Genomic DNA, 24,760 nt, shown 5'->3' on the forward strand with positions numbered 1-24,760 from the left:
CCCCGGGGCGCCCCGCCCCCCTCTGCTCTGGTAGACTCCCGTCTGGCCCCGGGGCGCCCCGCCCCCCTCTGATCTGGTAGCCCCCTGTCCGGCCCTGGGGGGCCCCGCCCCCCTCTGCTTTGATAGCCCCCGGGCGCCCCACCCCCCTCTGCTCTGGTAGCTCCTGGGGTGTCCTGCCCCCTCTGCTTTAGTAGCCCCGGGGCGCCCCGTGGCCCCCCCTCTGCTCTGGTAGCCCCCCCGTCTGGCCCCAGGGCATCCTGCCCCCTCTGCTTTAGTAGCCCCCGGGGTGCCCTGCCCCCCCAGTCTAGCCCCGGGGCGCCCCGCCCCCTCTGCTTTAGTAGCCCCTGTCGCCATCCCTAGCTCTGGCCTTAGGGCATCCATCCAGGGCCGGCTCCAGGCACCAGCCTGGCAAGCAGGTGCTTGGGGCGGCTGCTCCGGAGAGGGGCGGCACGTCCAGGTATTCGGCAGCAATTCGGCAGACGGTCCCTCACTCCCGCTGGGAGCAAAGGACCTCCTGCTGAATTGCTGCCGCAGATCGCGATCGCAGCTTTTTTTTTTTTTTTTGGCTGCTTGGGGCGGCCAAAACCCTGGAGCCGGTCGTGCGTCCATCTCCTGCAGTGCTCTAGGGCTGCTCTACGGACCCTTCATCCTCTACCTCCTCTGGCCCCATGGGCCCAGCTGGTTGGCAGCTGCTCCGGCCTTTATCGCTGGCTTCGTGCACACGGGGTTGCGTGGCCTGGCGTCCTCCCCTCCCCCTAGGAGCAGAAAAGCGTGCGTGTGTTTGGGGTGGGTGGATTCCCTACCGTGGGCTTGCCTGGGCTGGGGAAAGGGAAGGTTAGGAAAGGTTAATTAACAATCAACGCTTTGTTCTCCCTGGCAATCAGGCTATGAAAGAAATGTTCCTGGGCAATGTTCGATAAGGCTGTTTCTGGGGCAAATATCTGTGTGTTTATTTTTTAATTCATTCATGAAGGTTGCAAAGTTACACTGTCAAAAGTTAGCAAATGCTAGAATTCAAGTTGCCTGTGCAACCTTACTTCAGCTGGGTGTGTTCATTGTTTTATAGTGTGTAATTACTTGATCATATTCTATTTTTTCCCCCACAGACTGCTATCTCAGTGCGCAGATCTGCTCAGTTAATGAACAACTATGCAGTATTTTGTTTTATCTTCGTTGTTAAGGATGTGGCCCTAGACTAGGGTGACCAGATGTCCCATTTTTATAGGGACAAGATTATTTGGGTTGGTTTTTTTTTTTTTTTTGGTATGGGCTTCTATTACCCCCCACCCTGTCCCGATTTTTCACACTTGCTATCCGGTCACCCTACCCTAGACCTACCTTACTATTCAAACCCTTCCCTGATCACAGAACTATTTCCTTATGAGCTTTTCCATGGTACTCATCACAACAATATTTGAGTGCTTCCCAAACAGTAATGAATTTATTTTCACAAGTGTTCTGTGGGCTAAGGTGATATTATTATATACCCATTTTGCAGTTATGGACCTGAGGCACAGATGACCAATTTGAGATACTTAGTAACTGATTTTTCAGAGTGCTTCCCATTGTATGTTGCTTTACATGTTCAAACGCAGCTTGGATTGATGTTGGTTGCAATTGTGAGTGCTCAGTGCTTCTGTAGTTCAGATCCCAGGGTCTCAAGTTGGGCACCTAAAAAAAATGAGCACGCAATTTAGTTGCCACCTGTGAAAAGTCTGGTTTTAAGTAACCTACCTAGCATGATGTAGGAGCTCTGTGCCAGAGATAGGGATAAAATCCAGTTCTCCAGGGCAACATTCGGCTGACTTTTTACCATGAGACCATCCTTTCTCTTCCTGCAATCCCTGCCTTGTTCAGGACACACCTTCCAACTTCTACAACCAATGAGGTGCAGTTGTCCTACAGGCTGGTCTCATTCACACATCGCTCCGATTCATCCCCCAGAGCAGGTCCAACCTCCACTGAATGAGGTGGTGGTCCTATGGAAAAAACAGTATGTGATCATGTAATTATAGACTGTATCATAATGCATATGCACAAGCAACCCTAATTCTGGCATTTCCTAACTTTTCAGCACTTGATTTTTGCAACTTTAATGTTCTTTTACTGTAGTCTTTTGGGTGATAGGTATGTGTGTATGTATAGATAGATTAGATAGATGTGTAGTTTGGCCTGTTTGTTCAGTTTTAAGCTTCAGGTGGTTTGTTGTCTTTTCCCCTGGTGGCTCCTTCAGCATGCAGAAAAAAGATGTTCTTGCATACTGACATTTGCCAGCATTGCTTGTCTAAAGTGCTTTGTGGTGCACCTTGATCACTATTGAGGCTACCTTATCAAATCTATCTTGTCAGGCAGTTCCCCTTCATTTATGTTGGGAGCACATCTTTTTCCCCTCTTCTGCTTTCAACAGGTTTAGGGTACATTATTCTGCCCAAACAGTTTTAGGGCATTGGGAACATCTATCTCCACCCCTGCCGAAAGAATTTCTCACTGCAAGCCTTGAAAATTACCCTGGTCTGAGGTCCAGGAGTAGAATTTACTACAGGATATTAAGGACTGAACCTATGCAAAATAGCACTGCTGCTTTGAGGGGCCAATGTGAGATACCATCGCTTAAAAACATCGATCAACTGTGTATAGAAAATAATGTTGTATATAACTGAAGAGCAGGTTGTTTTTGTTTTCTGGATCAGGTGGCCAATGAGATATTGCATTCATGTCACTTTGATAACCATCTTCCACCCCTCCCTCTATCCCCTGGCCTCAATGCCAGTCTAATTTAGTGATTGTTTTGTAGGACCTGTTATATTTGAAATAAGCATTTTACATTGCTGTTCTTGTTGTTGACTGACTAGAAGTTTTCAAGCCTATTTTTAACATGATTAAAACAGTCAAGTAAATTCTCACCAAGAGTCCACATGGTGAAAGATTATAAATTAAGGTGTATTTTTGGAATCACTGGACAATAGCATTTAAAAAGAAAAAGAATTGGCTGGGGACACAGGTATTCAAATTATCTTCATGCAGTGGATCAGAATTTAAGGGCCTGCTTCTGCCCTCATTGACTTCTGTAAGAAAACATGACTTTATTCTGATTTATTATTTAGTTTGTTTTTATTTCTGGCTGTAGATGAAACAGAATTTAGAAACTTTATTGTGTGGCTCGAAGACCAGAAAATCAGACACTACAAGATTGAAGACCGAGGAAGTCTAAGAAACATACACAATGACGAATGGCCTAAAGCCTTTGAAAAGGTAACTTTGTACCTGAAACAGTAGAACACGTTATAACCTATGTGTGGTAGTTGGTTTTGGTGATAAACCATCTCTCTTTTTACTCAATGTATAGGTTACAACAAATATATTTGAGACACAAGGTGAGTGAAGGAATATTTTTATTGGACCAACTTTTGTTGGTGTGTGACACAAGTTTTTGTGCTTACACAAAGCTGAAGAAGAGACCAACAGAAGTTGGTCCAATCAAAGATATTCCCTCATCCATATTGTCTAATATCCTGAGACAAAGGTGGCTACAACAACACTGCATACAACAAATATATATAGAATCCTAGAATATCAGGGTTGGAAGGAACCTCAGGAGGTCATCTAGTCCAACCCCCTGCTCAAAGCAGGACCACTTCCCAGATGGATTTTTGCCCCAGATCCCTGAATGGCCCCCTCAAGGATTGAACTCACAACCCTGGGTTTAGCAGGCCAATGCTCAAACCACTGAGCTATCCCTCGGAGAAAATGATGAATTCTTTATTTGCTAGAGTTCTAAATATTTTACAGAAGCCAAAATGCAGGGGTAATTGAACACTATAATTTGTTATACGTAATTTTCTCTTAAATCTAAACACGATCAGTTTTTGCAATAATTGGTATCCTTATCTCTTTCCTTACTGGTTAAGGTATTTCTGCCTTTGCTGCAGAAGGAAATGGACTAAAAATAGTCAGTTTTTCTCTGCATAAAACTATACACCAAGGTGGAAACTGACTAGGATCAGATAGTCTTAGCAGCCTATAAAGGTCTACTGTAGCCAGCTCTGTCTGTTGCTACTTCTGATGGATGACTGTCCACTGCCTGCAGAAAGCATGGCAGATAGCCATCAATTTCTGGCAGACTTGCTGTGCATGAACACTTTGACACTCTCCTCTCTGTCTGTGACATCCACATTCCTTTTTGTCTGAGGGCTCAACACCTGCAAGGTGCTAAACAGTCTCTGGATCTGATGCTGCAAAGCAGTTACTTTCAGCACATTTATTTCAGTGGGACTACTTGGATGCTTCCATGTCTTGAGGGATGAGGCTAAAGTGCTCAGGACTTTGTAGGATTGAGCCCTAAAGCACTGGAAGTGTAGTTGTTTAGTTTTTCTGACCTGTCCTCCGCTTTCCCTGCTTATGGTGTTGGAGGAAATGTAGGGGCGACAGGGTGATGGCATAAATATAAATTTAATTAGAATGTTTTGGAGTGTTTTAGATCTCTTGTTTATAATATTACAAGGAAAACATCAATTATTCACTAGTTCAGAAGCAGATATGATTGCAGTAAAAGCTGTGTTATCCGGTCCTGTACCAACCAGAAAGCTCTATAAACCGGCATTTCTAATCTTCATAGAAAGTCCAATTTATAGTCTGGTTGGTGTGGGGCAGGCAGGCTCCCTACCTGGCTTCACATGGCTCCCCGGAAGCTGCTCCTAGGCAGAGGAACAGGCCACAAGGGGTTTGGAGTGCGGGAAAGGTTGCAGGGCTGGGGGTTGGGGAGGGAGTGCGGGGCGTAGCAGATGGCTCTATGCGCTGCCTCCGCCTGCAGGTGTGTCACCCACAGCTCCCATTGCCCGCGGTGAGCGCCCCCAGGATCTGGCACCCTGAAACCCCTCCTGCTTCCCAAGCCGCTGCCCCAAACTCCCTCCCAGAGCCCACACCCCGTTCTGTGACCCAATCCCCAGCCCTGTGCCGCCTCCCACACCCAAACTCCCTCCCTCTTAGTTAACTGGTGTTTTTTCACTTATCAGCACCCCCCATTCCCCCAACATGCTGGATAAAAAAGCTTTTGCTGTACTAAGATGAGAGACATGGATGAATTGTGGCATGAGAAGCACTGAAGTGCCTCAGAGGAACCACAGTGGGGAATATAACGTATTTTAGGATGACATCATTCATTAATACTAGCCTTCTGACAAAACTGAGCTTGATAGAAGAGGGGATTGTAGAATTGTTTTGATAGATAGGCATTATTGACAATGTTGACTAATTCGTGGATATGTTTCCTCCCAACCAGTCATGATGATGGATGAGTTTTCCCATTTTTTCTCCTCCACAGTATCTGAAAGATGTTAACTGTCCCTTCAAGATACAAGAACGACAAGAAACAATCGATTGGCTTCTTGGGTTAGCTGTTAGGCTTGAGTATGGAGATAATGGTATGGCTGGTTTTTAGATACCTTTACTTAAAGGTGGTAGGGAAACTGTTGTGAATGATTTTGTTAATATTACACAGGATTTTTCAACCTGAGGCAATGAGAGCACATAGAAAGTATGTTTATTAAAAATGTGTAATTTACTTTCAGCATTTTTATGAATTCTTATTTTTATTTTGTAACATTCGAATAAGAGTTTTCTCCTTTTCAGAGCAACTTCTCTGCATTGATTATTAACGGTAAACTCATAATTTGTTTCCTAGTTTGTTGACAGAGGAAGAATTAAAATCATACACAAGGTTGACTTCACTATGGGATCAATGTGAGGCACAGAGGTGCAGAAAAGACATTTTTGTCTCTTCAGCATATCTTTGATCTTCAGCAGAAATAACAAGTCAAATGTTCTTAGCAAGATATATACTTAATTTTTTCCCCATATGAAAGCAAATGGTAATATTCCTATCCTGTTATCTAATAGGCATGGTGTCCATTGTATAGTAAAGTGTCGTACTCTGTCCATCTGATGTCCAAGGATCAGGGTCAACTGAAATGTGTGACTAATGGTCCATCTAGAGTGATTACTGAATGTCCCCTCCATTAATATTGAAGGGGCTCCAGCTTAGAAATCCAGTTGACAGCCTTTTTTATAGTAGTTCTTCACTCTACAAGAATCAGTTGAATTGTCCCTTCTTGCTTAGCTAGGATGAAGACTGCCACTTAAGAGTTTGTCACAGGGTTGCCCAGAGGATTCAGGGGCCTGGGGCAAAGCGGGAGAGCTGCGGTGCTTGTACTCACCCGGCGGTGGTCCGGGTCTTTGGCGGTGGGGGGCCCTTCAGTCACTCCGCGTCTTCGGCAGCACTGAAGGGCTCCCCGCTGCCGAAATGCCACCAAAGACCCAGAGTGACTGAAGGGCCCCCTGCCACCGCACTCTGGGCGGCCCTGGTCTGTCACGCTTTTATGTCCTCCCTATGATGTAGCACATCTCTGCAGTTGTGCTTCGACTTTGAGCTAGTACATAGGCAGTTGTAACGGCTCCTACCTGAGCAAGGTTTATTAGAATCTTCCTCTTCTGGAGTTTCAGTTGTGGGAAACAACTGAAACATCTACTAACTGATTTGGCTGCCAGTCTTCCACCATGTGCTGAAAATGCAGTTGGCCCAATTGCAGCTAACCATGTGCATTAGTAATGGGTTTTTTTCTATGCTTTGAGCTCCATTAATTTTAACTAATTATTAGCTCTCTCCTGAATTTTACATTTATGAAGCAAAACTATTTTTATTTTGGCAGCTGATAAGTATAAGGACTCCACGCCTGACAGTGCTAAAAATACTGACAATGCAGCAAAAAATGCAGAGCCACTGATAAACTTGGATGGTAAGTATACAGTAACTTTATCTTTTTGATCTCTAGAAAAATATTGTTGTTGATGCATCTTACGTCAATCTGTTCCTCTTAAATCTACAGCCTCTATCTATATTTTAAGCGAAAACCTGAAAGTCATATTTTAGCATTTTGGTTACCAGATAGATTCAGAAAATCATCTTCAGCGTTTTTGAAATGTGTGGGTTCGGGTATTCTAATGCTGTACTGAAAGTACCTATCTCAAGGCACGTTATGTCTTTTGATGTTTGTTTTGAAAGCTTTATTTCCCAAGACTCTGCATTTATACTTAAGGAGAGACGAGTGCTAGTGGTTTGCTCCAAAGTAGCTGCTCCATATTAATTCCAGTCCTTTTGAATTGGATTGATGAAGAGCTTGTTTTGGTGAGAGAATCTTTTTCCTGTAGAGCAAAGTACCTAGAGTTTTATTCGGGCATGAGGAGGAAGGGATGCAAGCCAGAAGAAGGGGTTGGGGGGGGGTGAGGGGAGAGGAAGAATATTCTAAAGAATAGTTAGTCTAGTCTAGTTAGATGTAGTCTAGTCAGCAGGGCCTGATGAAATGCACCCTAGGTACTTAAGGAGCTAGCTGAAGCAATCTCAGAATGATTAGTGATCTCTTTGAGATCTCAAGGAGGATGGGTTAGGTCCCAGAGGACTGGAGAAGGGCAAACAATAGTACCCATCTGTAAAAAGATGGCCTGGGTAATTATAGTGTAATTTTGATCCCTGGAAAGATACTGGAGCAAATTATTAAGTGAGCAAATTATTAAGTAACCAATTTATAAACACCTAGTGGATAATAAGTTGATAAGTAATAGCCAACATGGATGTCAAGAACAAATCATGCCAAACCAATCTAATTTCTTTCTTTTACAGGGTTACTGGCCTAGTAGATTCCAAGGCCAAAAGGGTCCACTGTGATCATGTAGTGTAATGTCCTGTATAACACAGGCCATAGAAATTCCCCAAAATAATTCTGTGTGTGTGTGTAATAATTCTAAAAAACAAACAAAAAAACAAACCCCACTCTTGATTTAAAAGTTATCCATGTGGACACTCCACTCTGACTCTTTGTAAATTGTTCTAATGGTTAATTACTCTCACCATTAATGTATGCCTTATTTCCAGTCTACGTTTGTCTAACTTCAACTTCCAGCCATTGGATTATGATATACCTTTCTCTGGTAGATTGAAGAGCCCATTATTAAATATTTATTCCCCATGTAGATACTTAATGAAGTTACCCTTTAACTTTCTCTTTATTAAACTTAATACAGTAAAAGCTGTTTTATCTGGCCCTTCACCAGCCGGAAAGCTCTATAAACCGGTATTTCTGATCTTCATTGAAATTCGGGTAAATTCAGGTGTAGAGGAGTGTAGAGCGCAGGCTCTGGGAGGGAGTTTAGGTGTGGGAGGGGGCTTGGGGCACGGGAGGGAATGTGGGGTGCTGGTTACGGGGGGCATTCACCTCGGGCGGCTCCCCGCCAGCGGCAACTTGTCTCAGCTGCTTCTAGGTGGAGGCGTGGAAGGCATCTCTGCGCGTTGTCTCCGCCCTGCCCTGAGTGCCAGCAACGCAGCTCCCATTGGCTGGGAGCTGTGGCTATTGGGAGCTGTGGGGGACCTCCTGCCACGTCTCTGCCTAGAAGCAGCCAGGACAGGTTGCCGCTTGCAGGGAGTCACCCGAGGTGAGGGGCCCCCGGATCCAGCACCCTGAAACCCCTCCCGCACCCAAACGCCCTCCCAGAGCCTGCACCCCATCCTGCACCCAAACTCCCACCCTCTTTGTTAACTGGAATTTTTCACTTACCAGCACACCCCCTTCCCCCAACATGCCAGATAAAACGGCTTTTACTGTAGATAGACTCAAAGAGCTCAATCACTATAAGGCTTGTTTTCTAATCCTTTAATCATGCTCCTGAGTCTTCTCTGAACCCTCTCCAATTTATCAACATCCTTGAGTTGTGGATACCAGAATTGAACAGAGTATTCCATGAGCGGTTGCACCAGTGCCAAATATGGCAGTAAAATAACCTCTCTGCTCCCACTTGATTCACTTGTTTAGGCATCCCAGGAAAAGACTAGCTTTTTTTTTTTTTTTTTTTTTTTTGTCATTGCGTCACACTGGGAGCTCATGTTCAACTGATTATCTACCACAACCCCCAAATCTTTTTCAGAGTCGCTGCTTCACGGGATAGAGTCCCCCATCCTATAAGTGTGGCCTGCATTTTGTTCTTAGATGTATACATTTGCGTTTAGCTGTATTAAAATGCATACGTTCCTTGCACCCACTTTACAGAGTGATCCAGATCACTGTCCTCTTCATTATTTACCATTTCCCCAATCTCTGTGTTGTCTGCAAACTTGATCAGTGATTTTATGTTTGCTTTCAGATCATTCATACAAAGGTTAAATAGCATAGGGCCAAGAACTGATCCTGCAAGATCCCACTGGGGAAACACCCGCCTGCTGATGATTCTCCATTTTACAGTTACATTTTGAGACCTATCAGTTAGCCAGTTTTTAATCTATTTGATATGAGCCATGTTAATCTTATATCATTTTGGTTTTGTAATCAAAATGTCATATGGTACCAAGTCAAATGCCTTACAGAAGTCTAAGCATGTTACGTCAACACCACCTTTACCAACCAAACTTGTAATTGAGTGAAAAATGATATTAAGTTAGTTCGATAGGATCTATTTTCTAAAAACATGTTGACTTGCATTAATTACGTTACCCTCCTTTAAGTATTTGAGTCCCAAATCAGCCGCTCCACTATCTTTCCCAGGATCGATGTCAAGCTGACAGCCCTAAAATTAAGCCTATGGTTCCAAAATGCAGGTTAGATTTCTTGCTCTATATCTGGAACCAAATATAATGACAGTATTTATTTATCTTGCAGTGAATAATCCTGACTTTAAGGCTGGAGTGATGGCTTTGGCTAACCTTCTTCAAATCCAGCGACATGATGACTATTTGGTAATGCTTAAGGTGAGATTCACATCTTTAGTTTTTCATATTTTGGGAATCTGGTCTGAGCAATTAGGGTAACTTTTATTTGCACCCAAAAATCAAAAGTTACTGACTTCACACACCATGTTATGGGTGGGGTTTTTTCCCCCCATGTGAAGTCAGTAACTTTTGATTTTTGGGTGCAAATAAGTTTGTCTGCTAATACATTTTGTACTTAATTTCTGGTTGGTGTAAAAGAAAAATGATCATCTGAATTGAAGATATGGGCATTTATATTTCAAAGATTTTCAACAAATGGTGGTAGAATTCCTTAAGTCGTTAACTGAGAATTCGTGTCATCTAAAGCTGCTGCACTTATTTCATGCCTTTTATTCCAGTATCTCTGAATGCTTTAAAAAGTTAATGAATGTAAACCTCACAACACACCTGTGAAGTAAATAATAGTATTCCAATTCTAGAGGTGGGAGAAACTTAAGGACAGAGGCTAGGTGACATGTCCAGAGTCTCTCAAAAAACCTGTGGCAGAGCCAGAATTAGAACCTGTATCTCCTGACTTCCAGTCCTGTACTTCTTCCACATGACTGTCCTTCCACTTTGCCTTAACTTAAGCAGATCTTATTTTATCCTGTAAATTAATCAGACTTTCTAATGGCCAGATAAAGCAAATTGGCTGATTAATTTTCTAATTTACGCTCCTATCCCAAGTACTAATTGGAAGACACAGAAGATCTGTGGTTCAGTGATGGAACTCCGTAGTCTTCTATGAATCTCGGATCAAAACTGTATTCTTACATCATTGTACTGGATTGGAGCAAAGTAACCCCTCAGTCTTGATCATAACAAAATGTGGAAATAAGCTTTGTTTTGTTCAGCAACCAAAAATATGCTAGGTATTTCAGACAAATAAAAGGATATAGTGTAAATTTGTTTTGGAGATAGTGTGGATTTAGAAGTTTGTAATACCTTCTTATGAAGTACATGGTAACCTGTAATAGCTATGTTAAAAATGTAGTTTTTACGTCTTCACTATATCCAGTGCTAGACAGCAATAATCACTATATTTTAGGGCCGTCAAGCGATTTTAAAAAATTAATCACAATGTTAAACAATAATAGAATACTATATTTTTGGACGTTTTCTACATTTTCAAATATATTGATTTCAATTACAACACAGAATACAAAGTGTAGAGTGCTTCCTTTATATTTATTTTTGATTACAAATATTTCCACTGTAAAAAATCAAGAGACAGTACTTTTCAATTCACCTAGTACAAGTACTGTAGTGCAATCTCTTTATCATGAAAGTTGGATTTACAAATGTAGAATTATGTACAAAAAAAATTGCATTCAAAAATAAAACAATGTAAAATTTTAGCGCCTACAAGTCCACTCAGTTCTACTTCTTGTTCAGCCAATCACTAAGACAGACAAGTTTGTTTACATTTGCAGGAGATAAGCCTGCCCGCTTCTTGTTTACAATGTCACTTGAAAGTGAGAAGAAGGCTTCACATGGCACTGTTGTAGCTGGCGTCGCAAGATATTTATGTGCTAGATGTGCTAAAGAGTCATGTGTCCCTTCATGCTTTAACCACCATTCCAGACCTGTCCATGCTGATGACGGGTTCAGCTCAATAATGATCCAAAGCAGTGCGGACCAGCACACGTTCATTTTCATCATCGGAGTCCGATGCCACCAAAAGAAGGTCGATTTTCTTTTTTGATGGTTCGGGTTCTGTAGTTTCCACATCGGAGTGTTGCTCTTTTAAGACTTCTGAAAACATGCTCCACACCCCGTCCCGATCAGATTTTGGACAGCACTTCAGATTCTTAAACCTTGGGTTGAGTGCTGTAGCTATCTTTAGAAATTTCACATTGGTACCTTCTTTGCGTTTTGTCAGATCTGCAGTGAAAGTGTTCTTAAAACGGACAACATGTGTTGGGTCATCATCTGAGACTGCCATAACATGAAATATATGGCAGAATGTGGGTAAAACAGAGCAGGAGACATACAATTCTTCCCCAAGGAGTTGAGTCCCATTTAATTGATGTATTATTATTTTAACGAGTGTCATCATCATGGAAGCATGTCCTCTGGAATGGTGGCCAAAGCATGAACGGGCATACAAACATTTAGCATATCTGGCACGTAAATATCTTGCAATGCCGGCTACAAATAGTCCCATGCGAATGCCTGTTCTCACTTTCAGGTGACATTGTAAATAAGAAGTGGGCAGCATTATCTCCCATAAATGTAAACAAACTTGTTTGTCTCAGTGATTGGCTGGACAAGAAGTAGGACTGAGTGGACTTGTAGGCTCTAAAGTTTTACATTGTTTTATTTTTGAGTGTACTTATGTAACCAAAAAAATGTATATTTGTAAGTTGCACTTTCACAATAAAGAGATTGCACTACAGTACTTGTATGAGGTGAATTGAAAAATACTATTTCTTTTGTTTATCACTTTTACCATGCAAATATTTGTAATGAATAATATAAAGTGAGCACTGTACACTTTGTATTCTGTGTTGTAATTGAAATCAATATATTTGAAAATGTAGAAAACATCCAAAATATTTAACAAATTTCAATTGGTATTCTATTGTTTAACAGTGCAATTAAAACTGATTAAATTTTTTTTAATCTCGATTTTAAAATATTAATCGCAATTCATCGTGAGTTAACTGCGATTAATCGACAGCCCTACTATATTTGTATTATGTTTTTCTATGTAAATGTATTGAAACTTCAAAATTTAAGAGAAAAGCAGTGAATAGGACCAGAAATGTGGAGAGGATGACAAAACACAACAGGCAAGAGGAGAGTACGGCAAAGAAAATCCTGAGAGAGCTCTTTTGCTTTTAACTGGGTTAAGACTAAAACTTCATGCTGGCAGTTCTGGCTTATAAACCACCCTAATTTTGTTCTTGTGGCTTGATATTGCTAGAATGTGTCAGTGGAATTGCTGTTTTGTGCACAATTTTGTGATACATAATTTCTATATGTGAACAATGTGATAATCTAAATTAATACTTGGCTATTATACAGTGGCTGCTTTAGAAAAGCCTAAGAGAGAACAAGAGTTCCAGCTAAAATTTACTAAACCTTTGTAGCTAGTAAAGCAAAAATTCCTTGATGTTCTCTTTGCCCAGCTAACATTTTGAGAAGTTGGCCGGGGAGAACACCTTCCTCACAGGTACCAACAGTGCTAAAATAATTTTCTTTCTGCTAAGTCTCATTATTTTGATAGTCATCGCAGCTGTAATGATTTCATGATGAGACATCCTAAACAAATTCATATTCTTAGTCAAATTAATCTCTCTTAATGCCAGTTCCCCTGGTTTGAAAGAAAATTCTATATTGCCTTAGCTCGATGTTGTAATGTCACATGTCAACTTTAATCATATGTCAGGCAACAGGAGAAATAGAAGGTGAAGTGATGCATGAAGTAATTTGAGTGCTTTTGTCAGACTTGAATAACTCAGCAAGGAAATGGTGAGAGAAACAGCTGTAATGAGCAGACTTTTTGCTTTGTTATGGTCTAATTCTGGCGCTCTCGTATCCAGAGTTATTTTTAGAGGCCTTTATACAGACATATATCCGTATGAATAGTCCTGGAGTGGTGAAAGTTGCCAAGTGCAGGAGCCAGTAAATTAACCAGATGGGCAGAAGGATTGTAAAATATCCAAGATCAAGGCTGTACTTTTTTCCCAATTTTTAAATATTACAAGTCCTTTTGATTTCATGTTTTATAAACAACTCAATAGCCAGATTTACTTCCGATTCTGGGCGGGTGGACGAGGGTTCAAACCATGGCAAAGGGCTCCGAGCGGCAGTAAGCACCTTCATTGGACAGTTTCCAGTAGTGCAAAATTTTGTGGGCCTTCCAGCTGTCAGCATAGCCTCAAAAGTAGGTGCTGTTGACTTGGGAAGGGACCATGGCTAGTTCATCCTCAGGATGAGCTAGCCTCTGGTTGAGGTTAAAGCTGCTTCACGCTGTTTGACTTCCGTGGAGTACTGGAGAGACATGCATCAACATGGAATTCTTTCTTTGGTCTTCAAACTTTGTTTCTAGGCAATTCGCATTTTGGTTCAAGAGCGCTTGACTCAGGACGCCATAGGAAAGGCAAATCAATCGAAGGAGGTAAGTGAATGTAACGCAAGTCCACCTGCTGTAATGAGTCTTTACAGTATTCAATCAAGTACATTTAAATATAGAAAAGGATGTTTATTTCTGGCTAGCATTTGTATTTGGTAGCGTTCAGGTAGGAGAGGTAGAAGAAGATTTATCCACTTCATACAGCAAACCTGAATCTGAAAGACCAAAGGAAAAGTCTCACAGAATAATCAAATGCATGTGATTTTTTTCATGATAGTTATTTAAACAAAAGTTTACTGCTTAATGGAGTGTAATCACAATCCTCTAACATTACAGTAATGTACACTACAACAGGTTTCAGTATCATCATTTCAATGGAATAGGAAGAGAGGTCCTGGACTGACTCTTGTTCCCAAGTAGTAGTGATGGCTAAATAAACAAGTGGAAGTATTTTATTTTCTTCCCTGTAGTGTAGAATATGCTGTTTCTAGCTTCTCATGTGACTTTTATGGGAGTTGGGGAGGGAATCTAGGCTTTTTTCCCTACCCATCCAAAAGAGAAATGACTGGGATGTATAATTCCATAATGAAAGAATTGCATGAATAATATATCTATGAAAATATGGCTACAGAGCAAGGTTTGTAAGACATTCAGAATGCGTTTGGACAAACATTGCAAAAGGAATGTTCACAGAGAATTCTGGTTTATCAGAGTCATTTCGTAAACATTCTGGCCATTCAGTCCATTACTTGCAATACAAGCTGCTGGTGTGGTGTACTGAGTTTAGATAGTAAAGGCAACTTGTACACCTTTAGGGCAAAGCTGTCCAGAACTGTTCCTAAAGAGCACCTATATACTGTATGCTCAGAGTTGCGGGTCCCTTCATCCCTCATGACATCTACATCACAGCAACACTTACTGTATGATAGATAATGAATAGATGGCACTTCTTGTATTTGTTAATTGGTGACTACAAATGAGTCTTGAGTTGTAACCTGCACTGACTTAGTAAGCAGCGGTGCAGTAAACAAAGGCCTTAGATGTACATGTGACGGGTTCCACCCAGGGTGCCACCTGGAACTGGGGTTCCACTGAGCCCTCTGGCCCACCAGCCTGGGCTCCCTCTCTCACTGTGCTGCTAGGACAAGCTGTAGACTGCTCCCAGTCCTACACTCCCGCATTCATACAGACAGGGACACACTGAGCTCCAGTTACATGCAGGCAGACCAGCCACTGCATGAACCAACAATAGAGAGGCTACAGCCAAGATACCCCCCCAGCTTCCCAACCTAGGACCCCAGAGCTGTACCGCCCACCCCTGATCAAAACTCCAACCAATATGAATTTATTACCCAATTCACCTCTCCCTAGGTGTGGCGAGGAATATGCAACAAAGTTGTGTTAACTAAGCTGAGATTTTTCCCTAGACACATACGTCTGATGAAGTGGGTATTCACCCCCAAAAGCTTATGCTCCAATATATCTGTTAGTCTTTAAGGTGCCACAGGACTCTTTGTTGCTTTTTACAGATCCAGACACAGCTACCCCTCTGATACTTCCTTAGATACTTCACTTAAAGGCACACTGGTTTAGATCAAAACATAAAACAAGTTTATAAACTACAAAAAGATAGATTTTTAAGTGATCTCAAACAGATCAAAGCAGATTACCTAGTAAATACACAAAACCACAAAGTAAACCTAAGATACTAGAAAGATTGGATATGAATTAGCAATTTCTCACCCTGACTCATGATACGAGCAGGCTTCCAGATTCTCAAGGCACAAGCTGTACTTGCTTTGCAGCTGGGTTCCCCGCCCCCGTTCCAAGTCCTTTTCTTTCAGAGCTTCTTTCAGCTGTTGAGTTGTGGGGGAGTGAAGAACAACAGATGAGGTCACTCCCTGCCATATATAGCTTTTCCATATAGTGGGAACCCTTTGTTTCAAACTTGGCTCCCAGACCAGTTTGTGGAAAAAATACTGATACCCAAAATGGAGTCTAGAGTCATGTGGCCTGGTCACATGCCCTTGAGTCATAGCAGCCATTACTTACAGGCTGTCTGGAGTTCTCAGGTATGAAATGCATCATTATTATGCAATAATCATATCATATATATAATAATATTACCATGACAAATATGGGGTGTACTGTCACAGTACGTTAGTGGTTGAATTAGATTTTAAAACTATTACAAGAAGAGAATATGTGAACAGCTGAGATTACTATATCAATATCAGTTATAGGATGCTAAGCTTGTAAAACTGAAAGCTAACCCTGTGCTGCTGTTATTTACGTCACTATAGGGTTGGAGTAGGAAAATAGAAGTTTGATTCATCCTTCCTCTCTTCCCCCTCCTCCTCATCCCCTCCCCTCCCCTCCCCCCCCAGTAAGTGCTATAAGAAAACATAATCCTCTTTGTTTGGGAAAGGGTAGAATTCCATTTTCTTCTCTACTTTCGGCAATCACGGTTACCTGTTAATATTTTATAGTTCCCAAAGGTGTGTTTGGCTCTTCATAGAAGGCATAGAACGAGCCAGTAACTAGCCCAGGGCGCTTCTGGACTAAATTTTAGAGTGATGCAGCAAGTGACAGACAAACAGGAGGAAATCGGTTTGTGAGAGGATGAGCATTTTGGTACTCAGTTAATGCATGTACACAACGTGGGAAATGATGTTAGCAGAATAAATGGATTATATAATGATCTTCCACAACACACGTTCTAGGAGGAAGAAAAACCAGAGGTTGTAATTCACATTGTACTGTGCCAAATTGATCAAAATGTCTTTTAAGAAGTTAAATCGTTAGGAACTTAATGGGATAGAGGGGATAACAAACTTTTTAGACTTAGCTCAGGTTGGTAGTGCCCAAAGTTGGGCAATCTGATGGCCGTTAAATAACTTCTTTCAGTGAAACTACAGGTCTGTCGCATCTTACGCACATGTAACATGCGCAATTTCAGCTTTACGCGGTCGGCAAAAACAAAACAAAGAAAAATAACAATTTTAATACTGTACCTGTTGTGCTGGCGATTCCGCCCGCCATTCAACTCAATTTAATTTTGACTATACGCAGTTTTCGCTTTACCCGCTGACCGCGGAACAGAACCCCCGCGTAAGATGAGACTCGCTGTATGGTCTTTGTCCCATTCCCTGTGAACAAGACTGCAAAAAAAATTGTCGTTCCGACATTCTTGGCAGCCTCAATGCAATGGCTAAGGATTAAATGGATGTAGAAATGGAAGTCCTAGAGCTGATTTCTCCAACTGAAGGATCAGGCATGCTGCCAGGACTGTGTGGGGAGATTTGCACAGCCCCACTTGTTTTTACCAGCTCTGTGAATAAACTGAACGCTTCAGTTGGTTAGGAGTGTCAAAAACTACATCTTTTAAGATCAGTAGATTTCCTTATTTAAATATGGACTGGATTTTTTTTTTTTTTAACTGACACTTTATAGCTCTAGGTCAATATTTAATCAGAGTCTAGACTAGGATTCTGATTATACTGCGAGCTGAAGAGAAACTTTTATCACTGACTTTTGAATATGAACACTTCCCAATTCCGGTAATGTACCTTAGGTATATTTGAAATATGCAAACAAATTCCATCTACAAACGTAAGAAACTTTCAGTACAAGATAATTTTATTTTTATGACCGTATTTAAAGGTGTGCGATCAGTATCCATACTGTAAAGTCTTTACAGTAGATGCAAGGGAGAGGAAGTAGTTACATTAATTATGGTGTCTTGCCACAAGACCACATTCTCATTCCTTCATAAATCCTCTTTATGGCACAAAGGGGATATAAAACTGCCTTAAGACAGCATCTGATTCCTGGGGGTTTTCTGACATAGGGCGTGTGTCAGAGGTAGGAAGGGGTAGGCTAAGCCCAATGTACTCCAGTGGACCTGGCCAGCAGAGTGGCCCTTTGTGAGGGCCATTAACCATCAGCACAAGTTAACTAGCACCCCGGGCTCGCCCTCAGCCCCTCCCCCGCAGCCTCAGCTCGCCCCGCCCCTGGCGCAATGCTCTGGGCGGTGGGGCTGTGAGCTCCTGGGGCAGCGCAGCTGCAGAGCCTGGCCTGACCCAGTGCTCCAGGCAGCGCGGTAAGGGGGCAGGGAGCGGGGAGGGGTTGGATAGAGAGCAGGGGAGTTCGGGGGGGTGGTCAGGGGGCAGGGGTGTGGATGGGGTGGGGGGGAACGGGGTTGAATGGGGGCAGGGGTCCTGGGGGGGAAGTCAGGAAGGATGGGGGGTTGGATGGGGTGGCAGGGGGCAGTCGGGACAGGGAAAAGGGATGGTTGGATGGGGGAGGGGTCCCGGGGGGGGGGGGGGGCATCAGGAATGAGAGGAGGCGTTAGATGGGGCGGCGGAGGTCCAGGGGCAGTCAGGAGACAGGGAGTGGGGGTGTGTGGATGGGGCAGGAGTCCTGGGGGGGGGGCAGGGGCAAGACCACGATCCTGTCCCCTAACCAGCCCTCCATACAACTTACGAAACCTGATGTAGCCCTCAGGCCAAAAAGTTTGCCTGCCCCGGTCTAGACCTTGCTGCACAGTGCACATGATTCAATGCAGCACGGCTTACTTCATCTGTTATAAATGTGTACTAGAGTCACTGGACAGCAATAACTGTCTTATGTAACAAATTGTATAATGGTATCCCTCAGTGCTTCTAGAGAAAAGAGAGCCCGCTATTTTAAGGGACTAGTATTTAAAATTTTACTGACACTTCCATGCTGGATAAAACTTGCATGCAATGGCTAGCCTTGGAGCAAATGTTTGAAATCAGGCAGGCTTTCATTTTATTTGCACTGGATTGCAAAAACAAGTAGGTGACTTCAGTTATTTTTGGTCACACAACATTGAAATTGGCTGCTTATTAAATTTGATTCTTCCTGGACATGAGTCCATAAAGTGAATTAGTGTATTGGATGGAGGGGATTGTAAATGACCACTTGTTTCATTTCCTATATGTACTGTAGTTAGGGCTTAATTTCAGGTTGCCAGCTCACCATTAGAGAACTAAAAATCACTTTGGGCAAAGAGCCTGGAGCCCCTGGGAGAATAAGAGCACACCTACTATTGCTGCAGAAGCATCTGTTGCTACCACAGCTCCTTGCCTGCCCCAATAACATTGTTAGATACCACATGATCCAGGAAGAGGAGGACTTCCCAGCCGCTTTGCCAGGATGAACAGCTGCTATGAGAGCTAGTGATCACTGTGTATCACCAAAAGGACCCTTGTTCCATGAACAGAGAGCTGACACCATGTCCATGTGGGAAGGAGGCATTGACAAATAGTATTTCTCATCAGAACGGTAACATTAGTGACTTCAGTCCTCCAAAACACTTTAAAACGAACAAGTCACCAATTTACTACTGGTTGTTGTCACGTTTACGTTGCAGCAATATTTGTTTCACTTTGTTCCGAAACTAAGAATTTCACATGGATTATCTGGTCTCCTGAAAGCTAGGGACTTTCATATCTGGGTAACAGCTTTCTGAGTAAAAAGAACCAGGAGTACTTGTGGCACCTTAGAGACTAACAAATTTATTAGAGCATAAACTTTCGTGGACTACAGCCCACTTCTTCGGATGCATATAGAATGGAACATACTTCAAAGCCTGCTGTAGATCTTGCATGAATAATTTTTAGTTCCTAAACACAGCACTTGCATTGAAACATTGGGCCATGACTGCTTTGAAAGTGTGTCCATGCTCATTCAACACTGAAGATGCTACTTGTGGCTTTGTGGTGTTTCTTTGTATGTGGGAATTAGTCAACAAGGAACTGACTGAGTTCACTTATGTCCACTGGCTTCTAAGGCCCCATAAGGCAATGAGGGTCAACTTAGTTCCCAAATTTGGGTTTTTTAAATGCTTGTTAATAGAAAACATCTATAGCAGTCCACACGTTTTAAAAATAGTTTCCCTTGAAATTTAACGTTCTTCTGGAGTGTTTGCAATCCAAACATATAGTATCCTGTGAATGTACAATGATACTGATTAAGAGACAATTGTTTTCATTGTGTCAGATGAACGGAGTAGAAAAGGTAAACAGCATAAATTATGGGAAAATAACATTTGATTAGATGATTACAAGTAAAGACTTAAAAATCTAAGAGAGAGGAAATTTAATATACAAGTTTGAATCTGACAGTTACCCTTTACAGGTTGGAGGAGATGGAGAGAACATTGCATATAAAGGACCACTTACTTGACTTAACTTTCCTCATGCTCTAGGAGCCTCTGTATAGCTGCACTGAGGGTGTTGTACTAGATTTGACTTAAGTTGCTTGGTTCAGCTTTGACCTTTCAGTCTTACATAAAAGTTGAACTGCCTTAGTAATTGGATTGTTCCCTCTTGTGTTTAAGTAGTCTTGTATTATCATTGTCCATGGACTTCTGTCTCCCAGCCAGTAAAATCTCAGTTGAAACTACTAGGCCTGGTCTGCACCTAAAACTAAGTCACTCAGGGCATGAAAATTTTTGAATGCCATAGTTAGGTAGACCTAATCCCTGGTGTAGGTGCGTGTAGGCGTACTGAAGGTTTCTTCCACTGATGTACCTACCACTTCTCGGTGATGTAGATTATCTACATCGAGGGAAAAACCCCTTTTTGTCAATATGGGAAGTGTCTAAACTATGGCTCTGTAGTGGCATAGCTTCAGCACTGTAGTTGTGCCACTGTAGTGTAGACATAACCTTACACTGGTGCCAGTGTATGATTGTCTTGGCATTTCTATTAGCAACACTGTAGAAATAGGACTTCGAAACTTGGCTAGAGAAATCTACTCCCAAGCTGGAAGAGCATTTAAGAAATTTTTGAACAAACGGATATTTTCAAGTGGATCAGTGTTGCCTGCTTAAGATGAGTTTACAACGTGATTGATTTGCTTTTGGTATTTTGAAATTAAAACACTAAAATGTGGCAGTTGCTCATTGGCAATGATTATTTGAGAAGGCGTAGATTGTGCATGCTAAGTGTGCATTTGAATGGCTAGAGACCCATTTTATCTATTGGGTAAAACCGAATTTTGGATGTTCCCAATTCTTGGACCGTGGCATGGTCAGCTTTGGGGGTAAAATGCAAGAAATGTGCATTAAAATCCGATTAACTGGACAGGGTAGGGAATTCCTGGTTAAGAATACCAAAACCTCAATGCCTTGTGTAGCACAGGTTTAAAGCAAGACTGTGTGATGTTTTGGGTAAATAAAATCAATTGATGGGAACTGCATCAGCCAGCAATGATTATGGTCTATAAAGAATTGCACACCTGAAAAGCTGGTCCACCGAAAAATCCTTGCTCATCAAAGGTGGATGGAGTAACATTGAACATGGAGGCAGAATGTCTGAGTGTATCAAAAGAATGCTTTCAGGAGCTTCTGAACTGCCACATCGGAGCTGCAGCTCCAGGAGGATATGAAGAGTCCAGTGATCACCCCTCTGTATAATGTAGAATCTGTCCCGGTTGAGGAAGTTTGAAGCTCAGCATGTAAGCTCAAGAATGGCTGTGCCGCTCGTATTTGTCATATAGCTGCCGAGCTGTTCAAGCATGGCAGGGATTTCATCGTGGGAGTATGGAGTCATGAGAAACTCCCCCTGACTGGCTCCAGTCTCCCATTTTGGAAAGGAAAAGGTGATTCTCTAGTGTGTTCCAAACATTGAGCAATGCTTTTTGCTTTACCTTCCAAACAAACTGGTCGTGCTGGTAGTGCTTGAGTGGTTAAGCCTGCCGTAAGGAATCTATGCCGTTTACATCTAGGGTTTATTACCTGGCCAATCAACCACTGAGCAGATTTTTATCATTAGACCAATTTATTGAAAAGGCTCGAGTTTCAGCAGAGGAAGGATGAAGTGCATACAGCCATTGTAGGTTTAAAAGCCGCCTTTGACTTTGTTGATCGTTGCCCCCTTTGGCTGCTGGTGTGCCTGGCAAGCTCCTCAATCGTCTCATAGAAATGCAGTGCCAAAGTGACGGCTGTGTCCGCTTAGGTGCTCGGCTGTCCAGCTGGTTTGAATACAACTCAGGCATCCACCAAGGGTGCCTGGCTGCCCCAGAACTGTTCAACACCATTATTGACCGACTAAGGAAGCCGTCATTAGCTGCATACGGAGGGTTGTACTGTCTGACTTCTGCATAGCAAGCTTGGAACATGCAGATGACGTGGCTATATTCGCATCCTCACGAACGAACCATATCAATGCCCTGAAAGTCATCAAATAAGCAAGTTTCTGGGTGTTACGCATGCTCTTTGGAAGCCTCTGGCCACATATCAACTCTTAAGATGCAAATCTATCAAGCAGAAGGGGCTTTTGTCCTTTTGTGTGGCTCTGAAACCTGGGCCACCACAGACACATAAATGCCCCAGCTGAATACTTTGGACATGAAACTACTGCGATGTATTGAAGGCATATGGTGGTTTCATCACATTACGAACGAGTATGTCAGGCAACAGACAAGACAGCCGCCAATATCTTCCCAAATGACTCAACACTGGCTCAGGTGGCTTGGCCATCTGGTCTGTATGCCAGAGTCCATACCAGCCTTATGCATTTAATCCAATAAAAGCTGGATGTAGAAGACCTTGTGCCTCACGCTGGAGAGCTGTTGTAGCTTCCAGCCTCGTCTGCCTGAGTATAGAGCAGACTGCAACGATGGCAGACCAGGCTCTTTGGAAACAGGTGATCCAAAGTGTGCACTCTGTGCTCTACGAACAGGCGAGATAACGAACGTAGGGAATGGTGTTAAGGATGAAACTCTTTCCCTTTTTATGTACAGCGAGATTACACATTGCACTACACTGGGTCAAATGCTGTCCTTGTGGGGAACATGGTACTCAGGTGGGTTCAACCAGAATGATCACATTTGTGTTTTAGTGGGGCAAAATTATGGTCCATTTTACTTCAAAGTTATTTAGTCAATGTCTGATTTCCCCCCCCACCCCAAGCATTTCTAATGGCATTTTAAATTTTTTTTTTCCTTCAAGGGTTTGCCTGTTGCTTTAGAAAAGCACATTCTTGGTTTTGACACCGGAGGTAAGAGATTTTATTTTTTATATACAGTTTAACAGTGATGCTGCATTGGACTAAGTACATAGTTAATCTCTAGAAGTATATGATGTGTACAGTAAAAAGGCATCATTTTTCCAGAAGCCAAAAGGGATGTTTTTCTTACTTACAGGAACTTGTTTACAAAAGTTCTCTTCTATCTTCTGCTGGAGCATAAAAGTAGACGACTATATTGATGGAGTAGAACAGGGGTGGGCAAACTTTTTGGGCCGAGGGCCACATCTGGGTGGGGAAATTGTATGCAGGGCAGGGGGTTAGGGTGTGGGAGGGGGTGCGGTGTGCAGGAAGGGGCTTAGGGCAAGGGATTGGGGCAGAGGAGGGGCATGGGGTGTATGAGGGGGCTCAGGGCAGGGAGTTGGGATGTGAGGTGCAAGGAGGGGGCTTAGGCCAGTGAGTTGGGGTGCAGGAGGGGTTCAGGCTCCAGCCCAGTGCCTCTTACCTAAAGCGGCTCCAGGGTGGCAGCGGTGCGCACCGGGGCCAAGGCAGGCTCCCTGCCTGCCCTGTCCCCGACCCCACGTTGCTCCAGGAAGCGCTGCAGCCCCTGGGGAAGGGGGAGCAGAGGGCTCTGCATGCACTGCCCTTGCCACGCCTTCAGGTACCTCCCCCGAAGCTCCCACTGGCCACAGTTCCCCATTCCTGGTCAGTGGGAGCTGTGGGGGGCAGTGCCTGGAGGCATGGGCAATGCACGGAGCCCTCTGCCCCCTGCCCGGGAACTGCAGGGACTTGGTGCCGGCCGCTTCTGAGCGCAGCACGGGGCCCACAGCGCCATGGGGGGCAATCCTGCAGGCTGGATCTGGCCCGCAGCCCATAGTTTGCCCACCTCTGGAGTAGAATAATATCTCAGGATAATGTTTATATGTTGCGGCCATGTAAAGGCTGACATATTTTATTGCAGGAGGGCTTTATCCTTTTAACAAGACACTGTCAAAACCTTGTTTCTCCTGGCAGAGGACTTGTGTTGATTTAATGGTTGCCAAAGGGACTAGTGGTGATCTGCTGTGTTTTGATTATTGGTTTGCAAGTAGGATGCTGTAGCCAGATGTAATAGTACAAACTGATGTGCTCTCTGTTTGAGTGAATAATGGCCAACTGTCTACAGTCCAGTCTAATCTGACTGGCACAGATATCCCTTTTACCATTAAACTAATTCATTTTCAGGTCTGCTGCAGTTCCTTTGTTCACTTAGTTGGTGCTCTGAGTTTTCATACAACTGTGAATTGGTTTAGAAATTATTCTGGTCTGTCTCCATGTCTGTAAATTGAAAGTGCTTATTAACCATTAATCCATATCTCCTTTTGCCAATGAACTAGATGCTGTCCTTAATGAAGCTGCCCAAATTCTTCGATTGCTGCATATAGAGGAACTCCGAGAGCTGCAAACAAAAATTAATGAAGCCATCGTAGCAGTTCAGGCAATTATTGCTGATCCAAAGACAGACCACAGACTGGGGAAAGTTGGAAGATGAGCAAGTTAAGACTGTAGTTTCCTGTGTACTTAGTTCCTAATTGTACTAAGTACAACTCTGGCATGCATTTTGAAATGGAGATTTCTCTATTTTGAAAGAGAGCAAAGAGGAAATGGAATTCTGACTGGTCTAGTGAATTACCATCATTTTTCTTTAAATAAAGTTGGGGAAATAGCTAAACAGAACAATTTGTATCTATAAGTTGCTAAGTATAGTAGTCACTCTCATTCCTTAGCTTTGATTTTGTGTTGAAAAGGGCGTGTTATATAAAGATTTGTGGAATTCTGTGTTGCTATATTCCTGCATTATGAAATCCTGGTTTTGGCACAATTACTACTACTCTGAACTCTGCTATGCAACAA

At 42.8% G+C, this 24,760-nt stretch overlaps 1 protein-coding gene across 1 annotated transcript; it reads left to right on the top strand.

The window, feature by feature from the left end:
- Positions 1-3,127: 3,127 nt before the first annotated feature.
- On the top strand, positions 3,128-24,583 carry RTRAF (RNA transcription, translation and transport factor; the record flags this gene model as incomplete). Its single annotated transcript, XM_034767725.1, is given in 7 exon segments — positions 3,128-3,252; positions 5,321-5,420; positions 6,705-6,791; positions 9,699-9,787; positions 13,845-13,913; positions 22,852-22,900; positions 24,244-24,583. Coding segments are annotated over 7 exon segments (674 nt in total), but the record flags the coding sequence as incomplete, so codon positions are not given.
- Positions 24,584-24,760: the final 177 nt, after the last annotated feature.

This window comes from Trachemys scripta, chromosome 4 (genome assembly GCF_013100865.1).
Source record: "Trachemys scripta elegans isolate TJP31775 chromosome 4, CAS_Tse_1.0, whole genome shotgun sequence".
In the NCBI taxonomy this organism is placed as follows: Eukaryota; Metazoa; Chordata; order Testudines; family Emydidae; genus Trachemys; species Trachemys scripta.